The sequence below is a fragment of the Leguminivora glycinivorella genome, chromosome 14 (genome assembly GCF_023078275.1).
Source record: "Leguminivora glycinivorella isolate SPB_JAAS2020 chromosome 14, LegGlyc_1.1, whole genome shotgun sequence".
Lineage (NCBI taxonomy): Eukaryota > Metazoa > Arthropoda > Insecta > Lepidoptera > Tortricidae > Leguminivora > Leguminivora glycinivorella.
The window spans coordinates 951,223-977,513 of NC_062984.1; the positions used below are offsets into that span (position 1 = coordinate 951,223).

Sequence of the window (26,291 nt, forward strand, 5' to 3'; positions counted from 1 at the left end):
ATCAAAACAAACGACACGAGCGTTTTAGGATAACGCGCTGTGGAATTACCGCATTACACTGGGGGACGTGAAAACGGTACACTTCGGGTTTGCAATAATATAAGTTGGTTTTGTAATAATAAAGAGTAGAAAGGTAACATCCTTTAGTAAAAAAGTAACATCCTTTAGTAAAAAGGTAACATCCTTTAGTTTAGTGCGTCTTTCTTCCATTGTTGGGCATATTTTGTCATGAAACTTGTACACTAAAAAAACAAAAAAAAGCTATTGTAAACTTCAGGTAAGGCCCTATTAAATTGAAAATAAAGGTACGTAAATGCCTATTTATTGACAACTCATGCTCCTTGCGTTATTGGCCACGGCTTATAGGAGTCTTGGGTCCGCTTTGACAACTAATCCCAAGATTTGGCATAGGCACTTGTTTTACGAAAGTGACTGCTATTGACCTTCCAACCCGAAAGGTAACTAGGCCTTATTGGAATTAGCAGTTAATAATAAAATTACATTTATAAAACACAAAATAATATTTAAACATATTTATTTCTTTTTAGTTAACATAATAGTTATCTTGGTGAATCAAGTAACTTTTCGGAGAGCAAACTATTGATAGAACCATACATACATATGTATATGTACATTTACACATAATATAGTAGGAAAAAAAACAACATTTACCTACAGATTGGCCAGTGGCCAGCAGTGTATTTTCAGTTTTTATACTCTTTTGTTTACGCGCCTCGTGATTATGAGCTATGTTATGTTTTATATATTTTGTACACGCATCTATAAAATATACAGCATCATATACATACTCGTATAAGTATATCCATCACGTCTTTTTACTGTCTTACCCGTACGAAGTAGGGCAGAGATAATCGTTACAACACTTTATGTATACAATAAAATGCGTATGCTTTGGGTACCTAGTTACCTAAGTCACCTTAAGTCATATGTCATATTTGGAAGGGCACCTTTAATATTGCTGCCTCAATGTTTGATATAAGTATGCCACTGTCGTACATTTCTCATCCGCAATTTAGCAGCAATCATTTAGGTATGACCTTTTATGTTCTTTGTTGAGCTCCCGATTGTTCGACACGTCGTGGTCTCAAGTGTAATATGTATAAATCTAGTGAAACTAACTGTAAATTCTAAGACCAAATTAAATTATTTCATTGGAAATATTTTTAATGTATATGACATTTATTTCAGTTTAACTGTAAATTATTCAAAACTCTTACTGCATCCTCTGTAATCCTACTGAAAAACAAAGCTTTGGCAACTGTCGCCGCTACGTAACATCCATCAGTGTTTCGTATACCTATCAAAAACACTCACGAATCTTCTTTAACGTGAAGACCGGCATGACCACTGGTTTGACTGCTGCTGCTGCGACTATTTGAGGCCGTTGTGGTTTATTGTTCTTTTCGAGGAGCTCCAAGAAGAAGCTCAGCACAACACACCAGCAGTACAAGCATATTGCTGTAATAAAAAAAAAACACCAGTTCAAAATTTTCCGCAACATCCTGTGCAGAAAGGTGATGGCACTTGGATGATCAAAATGCGTCGAGTCTTTACAAAATTCATCGAGCAGTTAGTGACGCTGAAGCCAATATCATCGGCGAAACAAAAGCTACAGGATTCGCTGCACGCTGCTGGTTCAGTCACCTAACTTATAATAAAATGGGAGACCATCGGGCTGTCAAGAAAGTGTTCCTGGGACGAGTACCAGCTATCCAGAACAACCGACTGGTGGTCGTCTGGTGGGTCAGCTCAAGAATCCTTGGGAAGACAGTGTGGCGGTGGATCAGCTACTGGAAGTTGCGCAGGATCGAGACTGGTGGCAAGCTCTCGTTTTGGAAGTCAAGATTGATTTCGGATCATTAGCCAAGTTTTGAAAACGGAACTGTAGACCCTGCGCGATATCGTCTTATACCAGGCATATCATCCAAGCAATGTCATATTCTGTCACCCTAGTAAATGTAACAAAATAAATACGTAAGTGCCATCTCTTATAGATTTATGCTGGTGCGCAGGTTTGCAAAGTGTAGTAATGAAGTCAAGATCACATTATTTAAATCTTATTGTCAGTCCTTCTATACTTGCAGCCTCTGGGCCAGTTTTACGCAGCGAACATACACCGCCTTGCGTGTTCAATATAATAATGCGTTTAGGATACTGATGGGCCTCCCTCGGTACTGCAGCGCTTCTGGGATGTTCGCGGATGCCCATACGGACGACTTTTACGCTATCATGCGTAAAAGGGCGGCTTCTCAGTGGTATCGATTACAGGGTGGTACAGTCAACAACACATCTGTGTATACAGACAAAGTGCCAAAAATATGTATACACACCTTTATGTACAGGTAATAAAGTTCTGTATACATATTTTTGGCACTTTGTCTGTATACACAGCTGTGTTGTTGACTGTACCAACGGTCTCCTGAACGCATTAGTCTCCCGGATGGATAGCCCTCTCGTGAGACGCTGGAACAAACTCCATGAGCAAATTAATATAATATAATTCAATATAATTTAATATACCTCAATAAAATAATGTAAAATAAATTTAAGTGTGTAATGTTATTTATTATTGTGGAGTTTAATTTATATTGTAATTTAATTTAATTTATTTTTGTTATTAAATAAATAAATAAATAAGTTTACTAACAAATCTATGGGATTACGCCTGAAATATTTTTATTTTCATTTCATTTTTCATTTCATTATCATCTAAATGTGAACTACCCGAATACTCACCCATAATAATAATACAGATTGTAATAGTCCATGCTTGCTTCTTTCTATGGTAAATTATATTGGGATAGTACAACCAGGTGCAGCAGAGGAACATCACCAGCCAGGGTACCATTAGCACGGGCAATGAACGGCATTTGCTCTGTAAAAACAATACATTAATAGATACTGTAGCACACAGATTGGTCCGAGCACAAAAGAAAAACAATCCAACCAATAAATGTCCTTACCGGGATTCGAACCCAAGACTATGCTTAGCAGGAAAGGTCACTATGTCAGATCGTCAAATACCTTATTCACAACCACTCACTGCCTATAATATGGTTGAAAGTTAATTCATAGGAAGATAGTGTACGTAAGCCACCTAAAAAGTTATTGCAGAAAATATTTTCGAATGAGAGTTATACAAGGGGCTTTTCTCTATTTTTCAATTTTTCCTTGGAAATTAAAACCTGTCAGTAACTATTATGAAAAATTTACTAAATTAAGATATAATTGTTCTAAATTTGAGAAAGGTACATGATAATTACTAATATTATCGCCACGCCAAGCAACTGGGTCGCCAGTAGGTTCAATCCGAAAAGAACGCTGTAGCGAATTCTTGATTCTAAAATAAAAATAAGCGTGTATACAATTTGGTTCAACATCTTTATAACTTTTTAATTGATATCTATAATAAAGGATCTGTTGAATATATGGTAGAAAAAAAAACATTTTTAGAAGCAACACGGCACACACCAACAATTTTAGAAGAAAAAGTAAAGTTCATCTCGTAATAGAAATGACTGTAGTTAATATTAATGTATTCAACTCCTCATGAACTCTGTAATGTCATTTAGTAATTCGTTGATGGCAACCACTTCGTCGATCATTAATCGAGTTGAGGTGCGACTAAGGTTAGCAGACAAAGTCAAATAGCAAACACAAACACGAACGTGTGGAGAGGTGTCTGCCTGTTCCGTTTGGTGTTTGTCAGTAATCGGTATCGGGTTTTTAAGAAGAAATCAGGACTAATCAAATATACAAATTGTTGACACCCCGTGACGAGCAATATGTAATTGGCAACGCGATATTAGAGAGAGAAAACTACGAAAACACAAAGAGCATAAACGATTGCACGCGTGACTACTTAAAAGGCCAGGTTACAAAACCAAATAAGCACAGCTATCTCTATTGCTCTTTCGTATTGGCGTGACAGAGCCAGACTGCGCTTCGAGCGGCGTCTATCGTCAACGATTATCAGGCCGGCTGGCAAGTTTGCCAAGCGTGTTCGGTGCTGTTTCACACATATTTGGTCTTTGTGCGAAGCCACTATTAGATCATCTTCTACTTCCTCGTTTACTCGATGTTTACGATCGCTACTAGATGCTACTCACCGTGCAAAGTCATGTTAATGAACCTATGCTCCTTGTGGAACATCTCCACCCTGGTCAGCACCAGCGTCAGCCGCACCAGGCTCATCAGGGCGTCTCCGGCCACCACCATCATTGAGCCCACGCGCACGTTGAACAGGTAGAAACTGCTTCGGAACGGGAATAGCACATTTTCTGGCATACGCACTGAAATAAAGTAAATTCATTTTTAATATAGAATTGTTTACTGTTCCGTCTATGGCAAATCTTTGTGGATGATAGTTTTGATTGAGGCTGGTTTTAGTGTCACGCGACCGTCTGGAGCAATCTGCACTGGACCAATATGTATTAAGTTCAGAGAGCGTTTTAGGGTAAAGCGAACGGGTCCGCGTGGACGGCAATACACAAATACTCTTTATTGCACACCTTGATAAAATACAACAATACAAAATAAATAATCAACACGAACAAAAGGTAAACAACAGGCGGTCTTATCTCCAAAGAGCGATTTCTTCCAGACAACCTCAACAATATCAACCAGGCAATATCAACTTCATATAAATTGGTCACGCGGATCGCTCCGCGCGGTCACCCTGCGTGACACTATAGCTAGCCTAAAAGATCCTAGGTCTATTAGTGTTTTGGGTAACAAAGTTATTAACATATTTGATTTAAACTCACACGATTTTCACTTATATTTTTATATAAATCACGACATAATTATCACGTTCAAATTATATTTTGTATCGAAAAATATAAATATATAACCTAAATTCAAACACCACTGACAGCTTGTGTTATTTTTGACATGTCAAGTCACCATCACAGACAATAAAATTTTCAATAGCCCGTTTTGAACAAGTTTTAAACTTTTCAGTGAAACGTGAACTTTTTGAGTTACTTATGTTAAAATATGAGCTCGTAAGAGAAAATGATTACATATGAGCTCGCAGAAGTAGCTGAACACAACTCCCCAACAGTACAGGCATATTACTGTAACAAAGATTTAACATAAAATAGTAAACGTTCATCGCAAAACATTTTCTTCAAACACATAATTAATATTAAATTAAATCAGTATCAACCTTCAAGATCGAGTGAGAAATGTCGAGATCCGATGCAACACCGAGCTTAAATGGAATTGGGATGCCATCACTCTTCTTATTCCTGGCAACGTGTTCTCTGCCAGGCAGAGTGGTGGCAGATGGACCAACATGTTGACAGAATGGTTATCGCTTTCGGACTTAGCGTCCGTTGGCTTGTTGGGTACATAAACGACATTTCAATGATTGCCGGACACTTCTAGAAGACGCTTAGAACCGGAACAAGTGGCGTCATATGGCACTGGTCCCACCGCGAGCAAGTAAGCTATGAGCTATCGGCTATAAAAACGAACAAAAGATAAGCACCCCCGTGCAAATAAAAGATACACGGCGATTTCAATAGCTCACCGCTGGGCGAGTAACTATAAATATCGCCGTGTCTCTTCTATTTGTACACGGCCGGCACGGGAGTGATTATCTTAATATCTTTTGTATGTTTTTATAGCCGATAGCCCATAACTTACTAGCTCGCGGTGGGACCAGTGCCTATAAGAGATTTCTATGCTCAGCAGTGGGCTATAAAAGGCTGATATGATTAGTCAAACTCACACATAATAAGAACACAGATTGTAATAGGCACCGGTCTTTTCCTGTGGCTTATAATGTTGGAGTAGTACAACCAGGTGCAGCACAAGAATATGACCAGCCAGGGAACCATCAGCACCGGGTACGGCCAGTACGCGATCTGCAAAAATAAACCTAGGATAGGGAATAACTGCTGGCCTCCCTCTATCTTGGAAAGCCAGTCGCTTTCGTAAAAACTATGAAAAATTGATAGCCCTAGGGACTAGGGACTCCTATTTTTTCCACTTAAGGTATTAAGTAAGTTACAATCTCCTTAATCTGATTTATTTCTTACAATTCAACATGCTCAAAATGAGGAGGCACACTCAAAGGTTATGACAGATGACCACCCTATTAGTCCATTGCACAGATAAAGAATTTCATACGTGCGAGTGAGAAGATAATATTTGTTATCTCTCTCTCTCTCACATATGAATGACAGTGACATGCCTAGACACTAGCACAGGCACCACCAGGCGGGATAAAATGTCAGTGTGCCTCCTCATTGTTTTCATTTCAGTTAGGCACTTTTATTAAGAAGTATTTTAATCTCACTTTCAGAAAGGATCCGGTCACTTAGGGCCACTTTAATTTTTAGGCCAAGTTTTATGAACGGCCACTTCCCCGATAGGCCACTTCCTTTAAGGGTCACTTAGTGACGACGTTCCCCGAAGGGCCACATTTATCTAAAGGCTACTTCTTCTTATGGCCAATTCCTTTACGGCCTGTTCCTCTTATGGCCACTTCCTCTCATGGCCTTTTCCTATGATGGCTACTTCCTCAAACGGCCTGTTACTCTTATGGCCACTTCCTCTCATGGCCTTTTCCTCTGATGGCCACTTCCTCAAACGGCCTGTTCCTCTTACGCCCACTTTCTCTAATAGGAACTTATTTATCTGACAACCTTCCTCGTAAACGCATTCTCAACAGGCTTTTTAATGACCACCACCACTAAAAACTCTTTATCATAAAAACAATAAAACGTCCTTCCTGCCTATGGTTATCTACGTATGGTTGGGTGGGGCAAACAGGCAAGGCAAGACGAGGAACAGGGCTGGTACCGACTACAAAAATAATAGATTTCTTTACAATTTGGATGTTTAGATTATTGCAATCGGATAAGAAATCTGAATAAGGAATTTGAGGAGTTCCGTTCTGACCATCATCAGCAGTTCCACTGCACCAAATGTCACTGTTCCGTACGTAAATGCATGCTGTTCCTTTAAAAAAAAACAAAAATCGCCATATGTATGCCTTTCAGATTTGAGGAGTTCCCTCGATTTCTCCAGGATCCCATCATGGGAACTGGGTCCTGAGAAAAATGGGACCAATCTGTATGCATATACATTCTATCAAAAAAAATTTTTCAAAATCGGTCCAATAACGACGGAGATATCGTAGAACATTTAAAAAAAAATTAAAAAAAAACATACAGACGAATTGAGAACCGTCCTTCCTTGAGAGATTTGAGGCGGCGGTTAAAAAGTAGCCAATCGGGGAATAGGACAAACTAGTAAATGTTGTAGTGGTCGATCGAGGATTTAGACAAACTGGTCATTTTAACGATGGTCATTCCGGAAATGGGTGGCCCCACAAAGAATTTTCACAGTGGCCATTCGGAGAACTGGACGTAGAAAGAATTCCAACAGTGGTCTATCGGGGAAATGGTCGGACAAGGAAACGGCCGAACCAAGAAATGGCCCATATAGGAATTTGCATGGTGGTCGTTCGGGGAATGGGGCCAACAAAAAATTTTCACAGTGGCCGTTCCAAGAACTGGACGTAGAAAGAATTCCAACAGTGGTCTATCGGGGAAATGGTCGGACAAGGAAACGGCCGAACTAAGAAATGGCCCATATATGAATTTGCATGGTGGTCGTTCGGGGAAGTGGCCGTAGGTGACCGGATCCTTCAGAAATATTTTGATTCTCCTGATTAAGTAGTACCCAATTATCGTCTCAAGTATTTAGTAGGTAACAAACACAATAAAAGTATGATAATTACTATTAATATCGACAAGCCAAGCAATTGAGTCCCAAAAAGGTTTAATCCAAAGAGAATAGTGTAGCGAATTCTTGACTCTGAAATATAAAAATAAACAATTTTTCATAATAAATACTGCAGTAGAATGACTTAAATCCAACAAATATACCTATGGGGAAATGTGACCACGTTTCCGAAACTCACAGATAATTTTCGATTTTTTCAAAAACAAAATTGTGTTTTCTGTCATAAGGTTTGGCTGCCGATATACTTTCGCTTTAATGATTACCAATGCGTTGTACATGTACGTACATAACCACCATGGTCTGATGAGTTTATGTTCTAAGGTATTCCAAAAGTGCAAAGGGCCTTCGTGACGCACGACGCCTGTCAATCTTAAACGACCCTTTTGGCCTCGCTCCAGCTTAACCCGGCCGTCCGTAGTCCATTTTCGATGGACCGTCACCATTTAATACATTTACTTTATCATCTTATATCTGCGGGAGCCTTTCGAATACACTTCGATCCATGGAGATCTTTTGGACAATTACCCCTTATTTACCTTAAGATTTTTCACCTACTCATCAGCTTTCTAGGCTATCTCCATGGATGATAAGCCTGATCATAGGTAGCTTTCTGAATCCTATGATTCCAGGTAATCTACTCCAAAGCTTTTCATTCTTTGCGAGGCAAGGGCGTGACATTCACTAAACATCTTCCTTCGCCACACATTCAACCGTCAGTGTTGTCAAATTGTCCCATCATGAACAACATTCCTTCATTTATTTTAAGAATTAAAAGTCATACTCTCAATGAGCTATGATCAGTCAGATTGAGCTGGAGCCACAGCGGTGGCTGATGATAGGAAGGCGGAGCGCGTGCTTGTGAAGGCACTTTGCACATCTGGGGTGCCCAAGTGTAAAAGGCCTGAGTGCACGTTCATATTGAGCGTGCAACAGGGCGCGGGCCAATTGAAGATCATACCAGTGTCCTGAGTCGATGCTGCATAGGGTGGACGCGTACTCACCCGCCCCGCTTCACGCCGCTCTACTCCGAGCATCCACAGCCCTTACACTAAGAACAGCAACAGATACTCACTCTGCTCATCCACGTTAACGAATCTATGCTCTTTCTCGAACATTTCCACCCTGGTCAGAACCAGCACCAGGCGGACCAAGCTCACCACAGCGTCCCCCGCCGCCACCATTATTGTGCCCCAGCGCAAGTCGAAGAAGTAGAAGCTGCTCCGGTATGGGAACAGAATATTATCCGGCATCATTGCTAAATACAAAAGATTTTTAACACAGGCAGGTTTTTAACACATGAAACTGATCATGATTTAGCGCCACTTATAACAATTAAAGGGTTGAAGGAAAACGAAATAGTGGTATTGCATTAACATAGATTATCAAAGAGATCAAAAGAGAGAGAGAGAGATTATCAAAGTCTAGAGCAGAGCCCAACTGGGGAAGTACCTCCGTCTTACAGAAGACCGCAGCCAAATAGCATTAGACCCTGCTCATAGTGTTGTGTTCCTGCCGGTAAGTAAGACTGCCAGAGCTCAACGAGTGTGCGGTGTGCTGGTGACGGAAGGATCTACGGTACTAATTCGTTCCGTCTATTGTCCTTTGAGTCGTCTGAACCCGAACCCGCCTTGGAACTTAACAGCAAAAGGGAGTGAACAAGTTTCTAATGGGTTGGCAACGCGCATGTGACACTCCTTGAGTTGAAGGCGTCCAGAGGTTACGGTGATTGATTTCCATCAGGCGGCTGTATGCTTGTTTGTCACCGACGTAGTATGAAAAAAACAGTCTGCTAGTCTACTTTTTTATACTATATCTACGAGCGTTTCGTTTCGTGGGCGTTTCGTGAGCGTTTGTGCATTCGGCTACGAACGCTGAAGTACCTACATAAAAAAATTGTAATTTAAGAATATAAATTTATTATAGTAGTGGTTTGGATGAAAGTTTCTTACCAGAGTTTCAATATTGATAGTTTACAGGGATTTTTAGCTCCAAAGAGTCACGGTATATCTTAATCGGTAAATAATTGTATTTTATACTAAAACAAATAAATCATTAAGCAAATCAAAAGCAAATAAACTATTAAAATTAAACACACTTCACTGACAGCATATGTTACTTTTGACGAGTCATAAATCGGACCATAAACTAAATAGATTTTGCAAAAACACGTGTTTTAGTAAAACATTTTCTAAAACAAACACATCGTTAAATTTTCAATTTCATCAATAGCAAATATCATGAGGAAACCCAAGGAAAATATAGTAATTTAATGCAAAAGGGTTTTTCATATTTTGTATAGGTATTACGTTTCATTCGCTTATTTCTTGACTTCACGCTCCCTAATAATTTCCAGCCAAATCATTTATAATGATAAAATAGAAGCTAGTGCTTAGTCAGGGCTCCCCAACGCCGGGCCCCGGCCCGGTAATCCGCGTTTCCTTAATAACGACTAAGCTCGGATCAGGGAGAAAGGAGTCATAATTTAAAAATCTTGGTGTTTTTGTTCTTACAATAGGGTGAGGTGTAACCCAGGGTATTTATTACCAAAGGTAGCTAAAGATAAATAAAGTCAAACTGCACTGATACAATTTCATGTGCTCGGCCTACTCTTTTTATTGAGAATATAGAATAGAATATTATTCCTAAACAATCAATTTATGATTAAGACTATATAAGTAAATAGCATAAAATAATAAAATAAATGGTCTCATGCTATGAGATAAGTAACACGGGTGTTAAATACAATACATTGACAAATATTCATTATTGCACACCTCAATACAGAAAATAATACATGTAACAGAAACTAGGAATAGGTAAAATAAAAGGCTGTCTTATCGCTAGAAAGTGATCTCTTCCAGGGAACCTTTAGTCTCAAAATTGAAAAAAATACCGTAGCAAATAATACTTAATTAGCACCATACAATACAATACAAATATACTTTCTTGCTCACCAATATTATACATTATAACAAGATGACATAAAAAAATTAAGCTCATAACTTTAACTATGGTCGACAACAGGTGGTCTTATCGCTAAAGAGCGATCTCTTCCAGACAACCTTTGGGTAGTGGAGACAAGACACAAAAAAAGCACCATACTTACAACTTATATTTTTACTCTTTTACTCGGCAAGCCATAACAATGACTTGAAAACCCTGAGCCGATGACGTCACGGGATCAGAGTAAGCCAGGAATTCGGTGAACGAACGGCCGAGGCGCGCTGCGAATTCTTAAACACCTACTAGGGGAACTTTCGTTCGTGTTGTGATCTATGTTCCGGTAACGTTCAGATTATGACAATCTCATAGCACCTATTATAGTAGAGAGCGGACTAGTGCCCGGCGGATGTGTCGCAGTTGTTAAGCTCATTGAAAACACAGTTGTCGTTGTGTGCGTGCGTGATGACACTGTATCGATTCGCTGGTAGTTCGCATGTACATCATCATTGGTCAAATGGCCACAGCATCTTTAACAGATGATTTTTGCAGCGACTTTCAAGAGGTTGCGCCGACAGAGATCGAATGTACGGCGCATCTTTTCCTATGGCTGTAAAGTCCAATTGCAGCACGGCACTTCTGGCCACAGAAATCGCAGGTGAAACGCGAATCTGTTGATGGTTTCTGTTAATTCCGAAGTCTTTTCTGCCTCAGGTCAAGAAGCCAGACTTCGTCATGCCTCTTGATGCCATCGTGCAAAAGATGACGCCAGGCCGCTCTATTGAGTGCTTCCGCTTCACAGGTGCTTGGATCGATGCCAAAGGACAACATGTCCCGTCTGCAGGAGTCCTTAAAGCTAAGCAACGGCCGTCCGATTGGTCTCTTGGCATATTATGCGATTGCGCTCAGCATCACAGCAAGAGGATGGAGTTAGATGGACTGGAGTTTAGATGGTGAGAAGTGACGTTTACGCTACAGGGACACGTATTCTAAATCGTCAAAAAGTCCTCATGATAAAAGTTAAATGAGACGCTTCGCAAAAATATGAATTTAATCCAAAGCGAACGCGAACACTGTTCCGCGAGATGCAACGCATAAATCTCCCAAAGCTGAACCTCTGCCAGTGTTCGACTTTGGCTATAAAAGTTTTAGAAGTGACTTCTACGCTACCAAGTAACATCAAAAAGGTCAAAAACTCATCATAGTAGTGGCTAACTAAAACTTATCGGTCAAAAAGTTACATAATCTACTTCGCTGCGCTGCTCACTTAATACTGCGCTGGCTCAGCGATCGACCCGAAGTGAATCTTGGACTCAGACACTAGACTCCGCCATTCGCTCCGATCCTGTGCAATATGACGTCACTCAGTTTTGAACAGTCACACGTCACACAGGTCTTTCTGGACCTCATCGATCCTTCGGTACCTGTGCCGCTTCGACCGGACGTTACTCAGGAAAAAGGTCAAAAAGTTGCTTAGCCTAATATGCACTTATCCAAAGCGTTGCACTCGAACACTGCTCCGCCAGATGCACCGAAAAACTCCCAAAGCGGATAGTTAGAGTTCGCGATAGTTCGGGCGCCAACTGCGCCGGTAATTGACGACAAGTTTTAATTGGGCTGCGCTAGTGATGTGCAGTCTCTATTAGATGTATCGGACCTGTCAGAGTACTTAAAAATATCTACTAGCCGTAGCCGAATGGCATTTCTGCGAAGCGAAATGCCGCAGAAATATAGGAGTCTGGCTCTGTCGCACCAATACGCAAGAGCGATAGAGATAGATAGCTACGAAAGAGATATTATCGTGAGCGTTTGTACATTCGGCTACGCACACTGGACACACTATCGAAACATTGACAATAATAGTGTTCAGAAATTCGTGCGCAACTTGGACGGTCAGATCTATTTGATTAGATTAGAGGGGCAGGGAGGTCATTTCTTTCTGCATTTTACTTCGGAGAAAGAACACAATTCGAGGAATCAGTATTATTTTTTTTAACTACCAAAACACCTATGAAACTACCCAGTGGATGGTCTAACCAAGTCAAAACGGCTACCTCAGTTCAGGTGAAGTGATGAGGTCTAGGAGAGATCAAGGTGATCACGATCCTCAGTAATAAGGAACCGACAAAGAAGAGTGTTTTATGTGTATTTTCCTTGTTGCACAATAACAATAATCTCTAGATTTCTAAGTATATCATTTCTTGTAATACTTGTAGTCGCGAGGGTCAAAACCCGCGGTTTCATTAGCTCGCCCGATGCAGCTCTTATTGTTCACTGTCAAAGATGCTTAGGGCCTCTAAGCAAGAGTATAACGTAGCTGAACCTCCGTGGCGAATAATACGCCACTGTCTCTGTCGCACCAATGAGGAGCGATAGAGAGAAATAACTACGATTGTACTGATGGCTACAGGCTCGGGGCATGTCTCGCGAAAGTAATCCCTGTCTTTGTGAAATTGAGACGAGCAATGGATTCGGATCTGCGCTAAATTAGAGGGTTGTAAGACGATGAAGGATGTTAGTAATTAATTACGTAACGTAATAAATACAAAAGTCTTGGCAAAGAATACCTTTTTGTACCCTTTGGTGTAGAAACTCTAGGTCCATGGGGCCCCAGCGCGAACAAGTTGTTCACAGAAATCGCGAAGCGTCTGGTTGAGGTAACTGGTGACCGAAGAGCTGGCGACTTCCTCGCACAACGTATCAGCATTGCGATACAGCGAGGAAATGTCGCCAGTATCCTTGGTACAATGCCTCAAGGGCCTATTTTAGACATTAGCTAGCTTTTAAGTTTAGTCTTAGTTTCTTATATAATTATGTAAATATGTTCATGTAAATAAAGAGATATGGTATTACTAAGTAGTTATCGGAATGTTTTTTTTTTTTTTTTAATAAAATATTTTATTGAGCAAATGTACCGTACAGAAGATGTGTAGGTCCCTGACTTCTGAGCTAGGTAAAACCTGTGTTACAGAAGTCAGTGTCCTCTCCCAGATTTGGTTTTCATATAGATCTAAACTTACACTAATTTTGCTTAACAGCTACAATTTAAATAACTATACGGGACCACGTTTATATTTGCAGGCTCGATGTTTGGGTCTCGTTACTCGTATGTTTGTGATCATGGACAGACTGGCGGAGAATTGTATCAACATGTTCTAACAGCGCAATGTTTCCTAACTACCCGCTTGATCTTGATTATTCACTTTTGCGCCAGGGTTGTCACTTTGCCTACACAAAACTCACGATATCAGACGGTATGGCCCTAGGTGGTCTTTCACTTGCACTTGCTAATAACTGGATTCCATGAAAAAGAAATGCCCTCTCCCTCATTCTGGTTTATATTCCGATGCTTTCTAAGTTCAATCACAGAAAATATAATAGTACAAGTACAGAAGATTCACTTCTTTGATGTTTACAAAATGCCGCCATTCTAAATTCTTACCTACATTAACAGAGGGACCGCTCGCGAGCAGCCGACATTGAATTCTATTGCGCCGCGCGAAGGTCGTCAAGAGTGAATGGGCCGCGAACTCACGGTCACCGGCATGTACTTGTAGCGCGGGGATAGAATCGCGGAGTAAGCCGCCCCTGGTTCAATCGCGTCACTTTTCTGATGTAGATCAGAAGACGTTCCGTTGATAGAATTTTGGGGATTGTCAATGAAACGTCTGTTCTACAGCAGAAAAGTACGTGACACCCTGTTATTGTGTAGTCGGCAAGTATAAATTGCCCTTAACAGGACTTTACTCAACTAGAAAGAACACCTAACTTCATTTTTGAACTATTCCGCTGCTGATTATCCTTGCTCTTTTCCAGACACCAACTCCGTAAAACCTCTTATACAGCACTAACTTCAACCTTAACACTTGTTTCTTAAAGTTCCCATCGGCGTGGCAAAACTGGCGCTAACTGATTTAATAACTTTTAACTGGGAGTTAACTGACCCTTCTGTTCATCATCTAAAGGTAATTGGTTGTGGAACTTAGTGGAAAGAGATAAGGTCGACAATACGTCAGTTGCGTGTGTTGCTGTTAGTAAGCATAAGCGAGGTAGGTGAGTTTTCTAGGGCCAGTGTAAAAGTACTATTTTTTTTAATTATAAATGGGCTTACTCTTGGCCACAGACTAGCCAAAGGTAAAGACTTGGCCTACGATGGAGTGAGCTCGCCCAGATGATGCCCGTTCACTCTCAATTTGAGCTTGCGGAAATATAGCCGCCACAAAGGAATTCTGCTCCTTGGCAGTACGCATAAGAAAAGAAGAAGCAAAGCGCTCGTAAAATACTCAAATTATTTCTAAATCCTGGAAGCAAGGAGCAGGATTTTGAAATTTGATGGCCAGATATGTAACTGTACCGTACACGGAGATAAGACTATTCTCACTAGTAAGCTACTGGACGTTAGCATGATGATGATGATGAAGGTTCGAGACCACACCTTTTTTTAATTTTAAAAGTGGGTTTACTCTTGGTCACAGACTATCCAAAGGCAAAGACGTGGCTTACAATGGAGTGAGCTCGCCCAGAAGATGCCTGTTCAGTGTTCACCCTTGATTTGAAGGTTTCCGGGCCTTATATCTGGATAGTAAAATTTGTACTTGACCGGATCCGATTGTGTATAGTTTTGTTTTTCTTCCTCATTCCCTCAATGCTGAGGATCGTGACCACAAGTAGCGTGTCTCCGTTAAATGCGGTTGTAAGCCATGTGGACTGCACGGTATATTATATACGCTGCCGCCAGTCGACTTCTTCATACAATGAGACCATCACTTACGTGCCCCACTCCAAGCGCGTTTGCCATTCATTCGCCCCAAGATGACACACTTCTCCATAATATGTGTTGGTGTCCGAAAACTCTAATGGTCCTGGCAATATTTTGGAAAGTCGTGGGTAAGCGACTGGAACTATCTTCTGATTGGGGTTGGCAAGTTTAGGTAGTTACTATAGTTAGGCAGTTTGGGTTAGTTTGGCAGTAAGCTGAGGATGAAATAGTGTTTTGACAGCTATTTGTATTTCACTCTGGCTACATATTGTTACAAGCGGGGTGGGCTGGTATAAAAATGATATATCAAATCTTGTCAAGAATATAAGCAATTTGACTCTGACTTTATGTCACACGGTAGCAAAATTATCAACACGATAACACGTTTGTCAAAACGTTAACACCTAAAACCCTCAATTTTACAATCTGTATTTTTTAACCCCCGACGCAAAAACGACGCGACGGGGTGTTACAAGTTTGACGTGTTTGTCTGTCTGTGTGTGTGTGTCTGTCTGTGACATCGTAGCTCCCGAATGGATGATCCGATTTTGATTTAGTTTTTTTTTTTATTTGAAAGCTGAATTAGTAGGGAGTGTTCTTATCCATGCTACATGAAAATCAAAATTTTTTCAAAATTTTAATTTTGTGGTTAGGTTATGATAAATTGAAACACCGCAAAGTTTACCTTCCAAGTCTGTCAGTAAAATTGTGTAATTTGAAACCAGAGTAGAAATATGCTGGCATTAATGTTCCACCGTCTCCCTGGCGCCCATTACTCAGCGCCGCCAACCAAAGTGAAGTAATAACTAAAGATGCGAGTTGCAAACAAACGGCATCTAGTTGCATTACGGACCAGCCATGCATCCTTATTAACTGCAACTGCAACTTTACCTACAATTCCCCTGTTGCCTTTCCTTTTCAATGTTTTACAGTCTCGCAATAACCACAAAAAAAGTCCAGACATAGTGGCCCGATTTTCATGAAACAGTGCTAAGAACACTCACGACTAATTCAGCTTTCAAACAAAAAAAAACTAAATCGGTTCATCCTTCCGGGAGCTACGATGCCACAGACATACACACAGACAGACAGACACGTCAGATCTATAACACTTTGTTGTTTTTGCGTCGGGGGTTAAATGACCCAACCACAAAATTAAAATTTTGAAAACCCCCTACATAGTGGACCGATTTTCATGAAACAGGGCTAAGAACACTCACGATTAATTCAGCTTTCAAAGAAAAAATAATTAAACCTAAATCGGTTCATCCGTTCTGGAGCTACGATGGCACAGACAGACACACACACACAGACAGACAAACAAACAGACACGTTAAAGTTATAACACTGCGTCGTTTTTGCGTCGTGGGTTAAAAATAGGAGAATTTAAAAATTAGCAACATAGGGTGTTGTCGCTGTCAAACCAAAATGTGTAAGGGTATGCGCCCAGGGGCAACTTTGACACTGCAACTATTTTGTCTCTCAAATCCAGTGGGATACCCCCATTTGCCAGAATTTCATTTGCCATAATTTTATTTGCCACCCTATTCAACAATCATAATATTGTTTCTCATAACATCTTATGCCATAATCATTGTTTACTATATTAATCAAGTGCCAGAAACTTTGTTTCCCATGAAGTCAGTTTCCATAATGTCATTTGTCAGAATCATCGGAATCAGTAATTACCACATTCCATACCATCATTTGTCATCCAAATTAGCGATCAGAAAAGTCAATTTCCATAATGTGATTTGGCAGAATCATCGAAATGCGTAATTATCACAGCAGAGACGACACTACTAGAAGTACTAGAGAATGAATCTGCTATCAGAAAGTAGGTTAGGTTAGGTTAGAACTGTGACCCCCTGGAAAATAAAAATGCTATCAGAAAGTAGGTTAGGTTAGAATGAATGAATGAATGAATATTTTTATTTCGTGCAACCATGGACACATATGTTATTAGTAGGACTTACAAACTAAGGGGTTAGTGCATACAATATTAAATTTAAAACAACACAACACTCATTGGGGAATGCAATCCCTCGCAGTGCGCTAAATAGGGACAGTCAACCCTGCCCGCTATCATTTGTAGGATGCTGTTGGGGCTGACGCGTACCCTGCGCACCAGGGATGCTGCACGCGCACGCATGGTTGTATAGAAACAGTCTACGCGCGCCGCTGCGAACATCCCCGATGCGCTACAGAAACGAGGCAGCCCCATCAACACCCGAAACGCATTATTGTACTGGACCTTAAGAGACCTGTATGCCCGTTGCGTATACGACGCCCACAAATTGCAGGTATAGAGGGAAGTGCAAAACGCTCTAAACAATGTGACCCTCACCTCTTTAGAGCACCTAGCAAATCTGCGGGCGATCATATTCGCCCGGACAGACAGGGCCCTTCGTTCTCGCTCCATGTCCATGTCGTCTTTGAGGTTGGATGCAATCACATGGCCTAAGTACTTAAAATGGTCCACTCTCTCTATAGGGGTACCATTGAGGCAGATGGTAGGAACATCCACTGTCTTCTTGCTACCGCACTCAAACACCATGAACTGGCTTTTGGCAACATTATATTTAAGGCCGTGATTTGTTACATACGTTTCGCAGATATTTAACAGCTTGCGCAGCCCACATACCGACGCGCTCAGCAGCACCATATCGTCTGCATAACTCAGGTTATTGAGACAAACTCCATCCACATGACAGCCGACATGAGTTCTACTGAGCGCCTCGATTAATTCGTTGATATACAGGTTAAATAGCGTAGGTGAGGTCAATCCTCCCTGTCTCACTCCGCACTCCAACCTGTACTCATCAGACAGCGCATTTGCCCATCTTACGCTGTTGACCTGGTTTCCATACCAATATTTAAACATTTGAATGGTTTCCTGCGGTAAACTAGTATTCTCCAGCTTCTTCCACAACAGGTCATAGGAAACCAGGTCAAATGCTTTAGACAGATCAAGGAAACAGGCTACCACCGGGGTTTTACATTTTGCATAGTACTTGACAGTGTGCTTAAGGCACAGAATTGCAGACTCTGTAGATAACTGTGGTCGAAAACCTAGTTGGTTATCATGGAGTTTAACATGGCTACTTAGCTGTGAATTAAGCACACTATCAAATACCTTTGCCAGGACTGTTGCCAATGAGATGGGTCTGTAGTTATTCATATCTGCCAGATCTCCGGTCTTATTTTTCACAATGGGCACAACGATCGTCCGCATTAGGTTATCTGGCAGGTACGAATGCCTGATACATAAAGTATAAAACATTGCCAACAATCTCGATATGTGAGGACCAGCATGCTGAAGGTGCTCAATGGATAGACCATCGTGTCCTGGGGATTTACCTCCAGACATTGATTTTATAATTTTAGCAATGTCCTTGGCAGTAAGGCTAGGACCAACACTCTCAATTCCGGTCTCTCCATCGGGCCCCTCCAACTTTGCTGGGCCTAGTGGCGACTTTATCACAAAATGGTCCTTAAAAAGGTTGGCAATACTTTTAGGATCATTAACTCCTCCAACGCTAGCCGGGTGGCCACCCAAAGGCTTCAATTTGTTAGTGGCTCTCCAGAAGGAGCGGAAATCCTTTTTTGAGTGATGAGAAGTAATGATGTCCATCTTTATTTGGTCTTCATGATTTTGGCACCATTTTAATCGCGATTTAAAGACCTTGCGACTCTCATGCATCTCATCAAAAAGAGTACCACTGTCAGGTTTCCCAGCCACTATCCAATCATGAAACCTTTGTCTAGCCACCCGGTGAGCGGCACTAACATGTTTGTTCCAACCTACAATTCGTTTCTTAGTCCTCGGCTTCCTGTCTCCTCGACCTACAGTTGCCGCAGTCTTAAGAGCATTTACGATATCCTCATATAACTGGTCCAATACTTTTTTATGTCCCTGTTCCTGACAATACCTATCGGCACAGCACTCTAATTCAGTTGGAAAGTTAATTAAACGCAGCCTTTGATGACATTCATAACGATAGACAATAACTTGCTCCGCCGTTCGGTCCCCCCATATTATATTTTTATCCACGTGAATCTGTTTAGTTGTTTTAGGAACTATAACGTTAAGATTACATTCCAAAAATATAGGGAAATGGTCCGACCACGTAACACAATTATTATTACATAAACATTGCAAACGGATTGCATCGCAGATTGCGATAGTACAAAATGATCCAACCATCTTCTACATAAATGTGCATCACTAAAAAAAGTGTAGGTATCTGATGTGATTCCTAACTTATCTACATCTACACAGTACCACTTTTGTTCATCGCAATGGTTAATCAACTCTCTATAAAAGCGTTCGCGCGGATGTGCGTTAAAATCACCCATTATGTATACCGATTCTATACCAGTCTCTTCAATTATCGCACTCACCCGCTCCCAAGCAGTCTGTGAATTCGCCTAAGTTGTCTCTGCAGTCCGTAGGCATGTAGACACTGATCACTAATACCTGTTGACTGTCATTTGTCGTAATTTTAATCGCGCACAAACGAGCACTATCACACTGCACAACCGAAACATTTTGAAAAGACGACTTACGAAATAGGAGGGCCACCCCGCCATACGGACGACCGACCGTCATGCCGTCGCTTGTATCCATCGCAGACGTACCAATTGCGCAGTAGTCCTCATCAATCGTATTTAAAAATACAGTTTCTTCAGGTGTTAGCCACGTTTCTTGCAATGCGACAATATGGGAGATACGGCACAACTCCTTCACAGTATCTATTGAGCGCTTCACGTTTTTACAGTTAAAGCTTGCGAACCTATATATAGTACTATCCATTTATTTTGTTATTATGTTTGCCGTTCTCAGTTCCAGTACTGATCGAGTGCCTATAATGAAAATGCACAAACTTACGAAAAACAATACCTTGCGGCCATATATTTTAATCTAGGAAAAGAGATAATTTATCCTGACTAACTAAAAATTTGTATGCTTTGTGACCAGTATCTCGTTTAATGTCAATCTTCTCCAAAAATACTCTTTCCCCCGTTTTGGCCATAATGTATTCGATAATATCTTTCTCCTGTGTGTCTTTAGAACTGTGACCCCCTGGAAAATGAAACTGCTATCAGAAAGTAGGTTAGGTTAGGTTAGAACTGTGACCCCCTGGAAAATGAAACTGCTTAAAAAGTAGGTTAGGTTAGGTTAGAACTGTAACCCCCTGGAAAATGAAAATGCTATCAGAAAGTAGGTTAGGTTAGGTTAGAACTGCGACCCTCTGGAAAATAAAACTGCTATTAGAAAGTAGGTTAGGTTAGGTTAGAACTGTGACCCCCTGGAAAATGAAACTGCTTGAAAAGTAGGTTAGGTTAGGTTAGAACTGTGACCCCCGGGAAAATGAAACTGCTATCAGAAAGTAGGTTAGGTAATAATATGGGCAACAATTAATATGGCAATAATTGCTTATGGCGTTTGAATATTATTATTAAACCATATTATTGCACTTAATAATATGGCTAACAAATAGTATGGCATTGTACGATTATGGAAGGTAATGTTCGGATAAACAACCAGTATGTCATACAATTTTTATGGTAAACAAATCATTCGGGCAAATGAAATTTAGGCAGATTCGGGCATATGAATATTATGTTAAATGACTGTCGGGCAAACAATAGACAACCAAATCCAGTCTATGGACTAGTATGAAAGTGCGCACACGTAGTAACGCAATTTTTCATAGACTGGATGTGAGAGATAAATAGTTGCGGCGACAAAGTTGCCCGTGGGCACATACCCCGACAACACAGGAAGAAACTAAGATTTGGACATTTTTTAATTTCTACGCTTTTTTCCCTGACTGCAACGTATTTAATTGTGAAGGTCGCTAGTTTTTAACCGGCATCTTTACTGAAAATAAAGAAGAAGGAGGTTATATATTCGGGCTCATTTTATGTATATTACCTGATAACTCCGAGGCCCGGGGTCCGATTTCATTCTTCTTTTGTTTGAAAGGAGCTACCCGAGCTACCTCTAAGGTGGTCCCATATTAATCTGGAGCTGCTTATGATGGGATCCATGAAGAGTTGAGGGAACTTCTCAAATTTTAAAGGCACATGTATGATGATTTCGGTGTTTTCTTGACAAACTTGAGCAGTTTCTGTCGAAAACGTGCACTTTCATAAAGTGGACCTGATGATGATGATTGTTTTGACCTTTCGATGATGATGATTGTTCTTTTTGAAGGTGGTTGCATTTTTTGTAAATAATATACATATGTAAGTAGTAGGTCCATCAGACTCGAATCTCTTTTCTTAAAGAAGTAGGCAAATAAATAAAAATGTAATCGGGTTGATGTCGATAAGGGATTGAATAAACTATGAGTACTAGGAAAGCATGCTAACATCTCTCAGGAGTTTGAGAGAATAGTGGCAGATGCATAAATGATGCCGCAGGATGACAAACCGCCTTGTGGACGATGACGAACAATTCCTAGGGGCATTCCTACGTCGACCACATGAAAACCGAATATAAAGTTGCCTAAATAGTTTTAAAAATTTAAAATTTTTAAATTTTAAATTATTTATTCAATAAAAGTGAACAGCTACATAAAACTTTCCGCCAAACTGTAGAACAGTTTGTTGGCAGGAATAGGCTCCCTTTCATCACATTTACTGTTGTTTCTTAACCTTAGGTGCTAAAGTGTTAGTACAAGTTACAAACATAGTTAGTTACTTAATACTAATTACTAAATTATTTTATTTTATTTTAATTACGTAATTTTATTAACTAAAGTTGCTATCAGTTTCAAATTGTTTCAACATAAACTTTTTTAATTTTGATTTAAATACATTTTTGCTGGTGCTTTTTCTAACGCTTAATGGTATATTGTTATAAATCTTAGGTACAAGATAAGATCTCGTCCTTTTTCCATAATAATTAACTTTCCTGGGTACAATCAATGCTTCCTTAGCCAATTTTCTATAGTCAATATTTTCTATAGTCAATATAGTCAATATTTCAGTAGGAATCCTGTCTGTACAGGTGACAATTGACACTGACAATAGACGAGACGACTAAAAAAAACTAATTAGTCCGTCAGTTAGACTACCAAAAAATTTTAGATACGTATTTTTTCTTTTTTCTCGTAAACGAAAAATGATGATGGTACAGTGCGCTGAAGTTTCACGTGACCTCACGCCTAGGTAAAATTTTTACTTAGAAGTGACGTCACAAGCCCCCACTCCGGAACTTTGATGCTTCTATATCTTTGTATTTTTTCATTAATTAGAAAGAGCTAAAAATATGTGTTCAGTATTTTTGGCCGATCTAACTAACGGACTAAACAGAATGCCATTTTTATGTAGTCGTCATCCCTAATAGGGATTCTGGGTTGATAAGTGACATTATTTTTCAACGCCAATTTTTCTTGTTGAACAGGCAATGAACGGTGAAGTGTCACTGTGGGACGCAGATTGTCACTGTGGTGAAACAGGCCACTGACAAGTCTTGATGATGGCGCAATTATCCACATTCATAGGTCTCAGTTAAAGAAGTATTCAAGGTTGAATCAAAATATTATTTGAATTGAGCTCCTGGTAAATTTGTAGACTTTTAATTAAGAGAGAAGAGGACCCTTTAGCACAACTTGCCTAGTCGCGCGCGAGTTCATACATCAAGCGCGACTTCAAGTATGGACTCGCGCGCGACAAGGCAAGAGTGCTAAAGCTAAAGGGTCAGGTGCAAAGTCTTAAAGTTTACACTGTTTAGAGCCGCCAAATTGCCACCTGCGAAATTGTATGAAGAAATAATGAATTAATTCATTGATAAATTCGCTATGCACTTTTGCAGCTCATTGTATATGTTCGTTTATGAAATGACATCAATAAACCATCACGTTTACTTTCCAAAAACTACTCATCATTCAGTGAACCTAGTTCCATTCAAATATTTCATACAATTTACTCGTACCTCAAATCCCGACCACAAAACTCCATTAAATTTTAAAATCAGCGGCCAACAGCGAGATCCCGCCAAAAATAGTGCATAGTCAACATTGACGAATAATGTACCTTATTACTAAGACAAAAAGATTCATTGAAGTTCAACAGAGTGCTGTTAGTTCACGGGGGCCATGACAGATGCGTACACAGATCAATTCCAACTGTAGACAACACATATAATCAGATATCGGACAGTTGGGCGTCATTTGTATGACTTTTTCGGAATAAAAACCTTGTTGTTAGAATGACGTCCAGTTGTTCGATCTCTGCAGCATGCATATTATAATAGAGACAACAGCAATCTATATGAGAACCATAGACCGATGTCAAGTGGTCTTAGGCCGATAGTCCACTATCATGTGTCATAGTAATATGATCATAGGCGACATGCCGTCCTTTTTTCTTCACGTTGGATTAAAAGGGAGGCATATAGACCTATGATTCTATGATAATCAATTATGATAGGATAGTGTACTTTCGGCCTTATGAATTATTTTGTGAAATTGCCCTTGTGGCCTACTTGCCGAATAAATGTTTGTATTTTATATTTGTCATCATTATCCTTGCGTTATCCCGGCATTTTCCACGGCTCATGGGAGCCTGGGGTCCGCTTTGATAACAAATCCCAAGATTTGGCGTAGGATCTAGTTTTACGAAAGCGACTGCCATCCTGACCTTCCAAGCTTCCAACCCGAAGAACAACACCGAAAAGCGACTGGCAAATATCAAATGACATTTCGCACATAAGTTCCGAAAAACTCATTGGTGGGGTTTGAACCTGCGACTTCGCTAGGTCACCAGCGCTTTTGTATATTTTGTATTTGTATTTTATAATGTAGGTAAGGTGAGATGCACTGTCTATACAGTAAGCATGTGTTACGCGGCGGCCATGACAGATGCGCCATTTTGTTCACTTGTTGGCGTAATGTATTTTCTTTGTAGCCGAGATTTATTCGTTTTGCAGTGATAAATCTGCGGAGAAGTGCCGTAATGGAGGCCGATTCATTATGCGGGATTTTAAGGTCAAATGCGAATGGAAAAACTGCATTAGTACCATACGAATGATACAAACAAAGTTTTAAATGATTCACGGTTAGTTTCATAAGACTTATATTGACCGGGTTCTCAATAAATATCCCGGTCAATATAAGTCTTATGATACAAACATAGTCCGGTGGCCGTATCATGGTGTAGTTTTTGGCGCTTGTTGTTATTATATGTATTAAGAAGGTGACAGACATGGCAACAAAATCATAGATAGGCATCCATCTTAGCCCTGCAGGTCAAAAACGTAGATATGGAAAGTCCAAAGGGGAGGGGGGGAAGGTTGACACAGTAGACTATACCGAATAAATATGCTAACGCGACCGACGAAAATTTTTCCTTACACTTAATTTAATTCATCAAAAAAAATTTACACAATCTTTACCTTTTAGGACCCTTTTTATTTTTTTAACCAGAATCATAAAATACTACTTACTGAATGCCTGCATGGGGAGGTTAGAACTTACGAGTTTTCGTGTTTTCTGCACGCTACCAACACTTAAAAATATAAAAATATTTTTCCTTGCTACTTATTGTCGATACAGGAACAAGGAAACTCAAATTCGCATTTATAATTCAAATATAACTTGTCTACAGTTTCATCCGGGTGATGTCAATATTTCTCCGATGAAAGCTAACTTCGTTATATGTATTTATAAATAAGTTAAATAACCTAAATCTGTCATCGTGCAAAACGTCCGATCCGACTAGACATTTCGATTTAAATGAAGCCCTATTCTGGAGAAAAAAATAGTATTTTATGCAACAGGCGTTTAAAGGAGGTCAAAAAAGACGAGTGGCGTGGGTAACAATTTGAGGCGAAGCCAAAAATTGTTAATAAAGACGCCACGCGTATTTTTGACTCAGTTAAACACCGCTGCATACAATACTTTTTCTACAACCATGCACTTAGTTTTTAATAGTTTTCACACAGCACACTGTTTCCTCTATTTTGACGCAAAGGTTTGCACTGTCAGCGCAGCTGCCCAAAGCCATCCCGCGCACGTGCGCAGTATCGTTATAACAATGCGTTGCCATGGTTACAGAGCCAAACAATGCGTTTTCAATTTTTTCGTTACTGTGCGCATGCGCGGAAAGCCGGCAGACGTTGGCTTTGGGGAATAGACTTTTTTGTAGGGTTTTAAAGATCTATGCAAGATCATTTATAATGAATAATAACAGTTCGGGAGTAGAAAAAATAATTAAAAATGTTATACTTACAGGGTGTTTTTGTAACTACTAGTAAAACGTAGTAAACATTGTATAATGACTATTTAACAACAAAATTATGCGAACAATCGCGAAAGAAAATTGTCTGTGTCATACATTTCGACTGACGTGATAGCACTCATTTCTATGGTTGTCAATTGTTATGTTACGTACCTAATTTTATTTTGCGATTCAGCGAGGCAATGCTGCCAGCATCTTAGGCACTATGCCTCAGGGGCCCTCTTTTTTCTTTTTTTATTGCCCAGTTTATAATATTTATTGTACCAAATTTTTATTTATTGTAAGTGTGATTAATAAAGGTTTCCATTTTAAAAGAATATTATTTCTTGTACAATAAATTGTTATTTTCTACACTACTAATTTATCTATCATTTTTTCTCCGAAAGATATATTATACTGTATATGAACGTTGAACGTTGACGAATTCCTGTTGTATATAGCTACTAGAACACGAATGAAACATACGGAACATTTTTCTTTGAACGGTTGATACGTTTGTTTACGTAACACTACAGTCATAATATGCACTAATACAGCCTTATATTAAATATAAGAC

At 39.9% G+C, this 26,291-nt stretch overlaps 1 protein-coding gene across 1 annotated transcript; it reads right to left on the minus strand.

Moving 5' to 3' along the window:
- Nucleotides 1–1,240: 1,240 nt before the first annotated feature.
- LOC125233483 lies at nt 1,241–9,032 on the minus strand. The gene is made up of 8 exons (XM_048139522.1): nt 8,855–9,032; nt 7,778–7,854; nt 5,759–5,894; nt 5,046–5,099; nt 4,131–4,313; nt 3,285–3,361; nt 2,758–2,896; nt 1,241–1,479 (listed from the first exon to the last, which is right to left on the minus strand). Exons 1-8 carry the CDS (start codon nt 9,030–9,032, stop codon nt 1,322–1,324), a joined length of 1,002 nt encoding a protein of 333 aa, XP_047995479.1. The 3' UTR covers nt 1,241–1,321.
- Nucleotides 9,033–26,291: the final 17,259 nt, after the last annotated feature.

Excerpts from the sequence above, each read along its gene's own strand:
- LOC125233483 (XM_048139522.1), bottom strand. The coding sequence starts at position 9,032 with ATGCCGGATAATATTCTGTTCCCATACCGGAGCAGCTTCTACTTCTTC. Across the intron at positions 5,895-7,777 it reads TTGGCTTGTCGATATTAATA|ATCGCGTACTGGCCGTACCC; the intron begins GTAATTATCATA and ends TTATTTTTGCAG. Across the intron at positions 4,314-5,045 it reads CTACTTCTGCGAGCTCATAT|TGCGTATGCCAGAAAATGTG; the intron begins GTAATCATTTTC and ends ACTTTATTTCAG.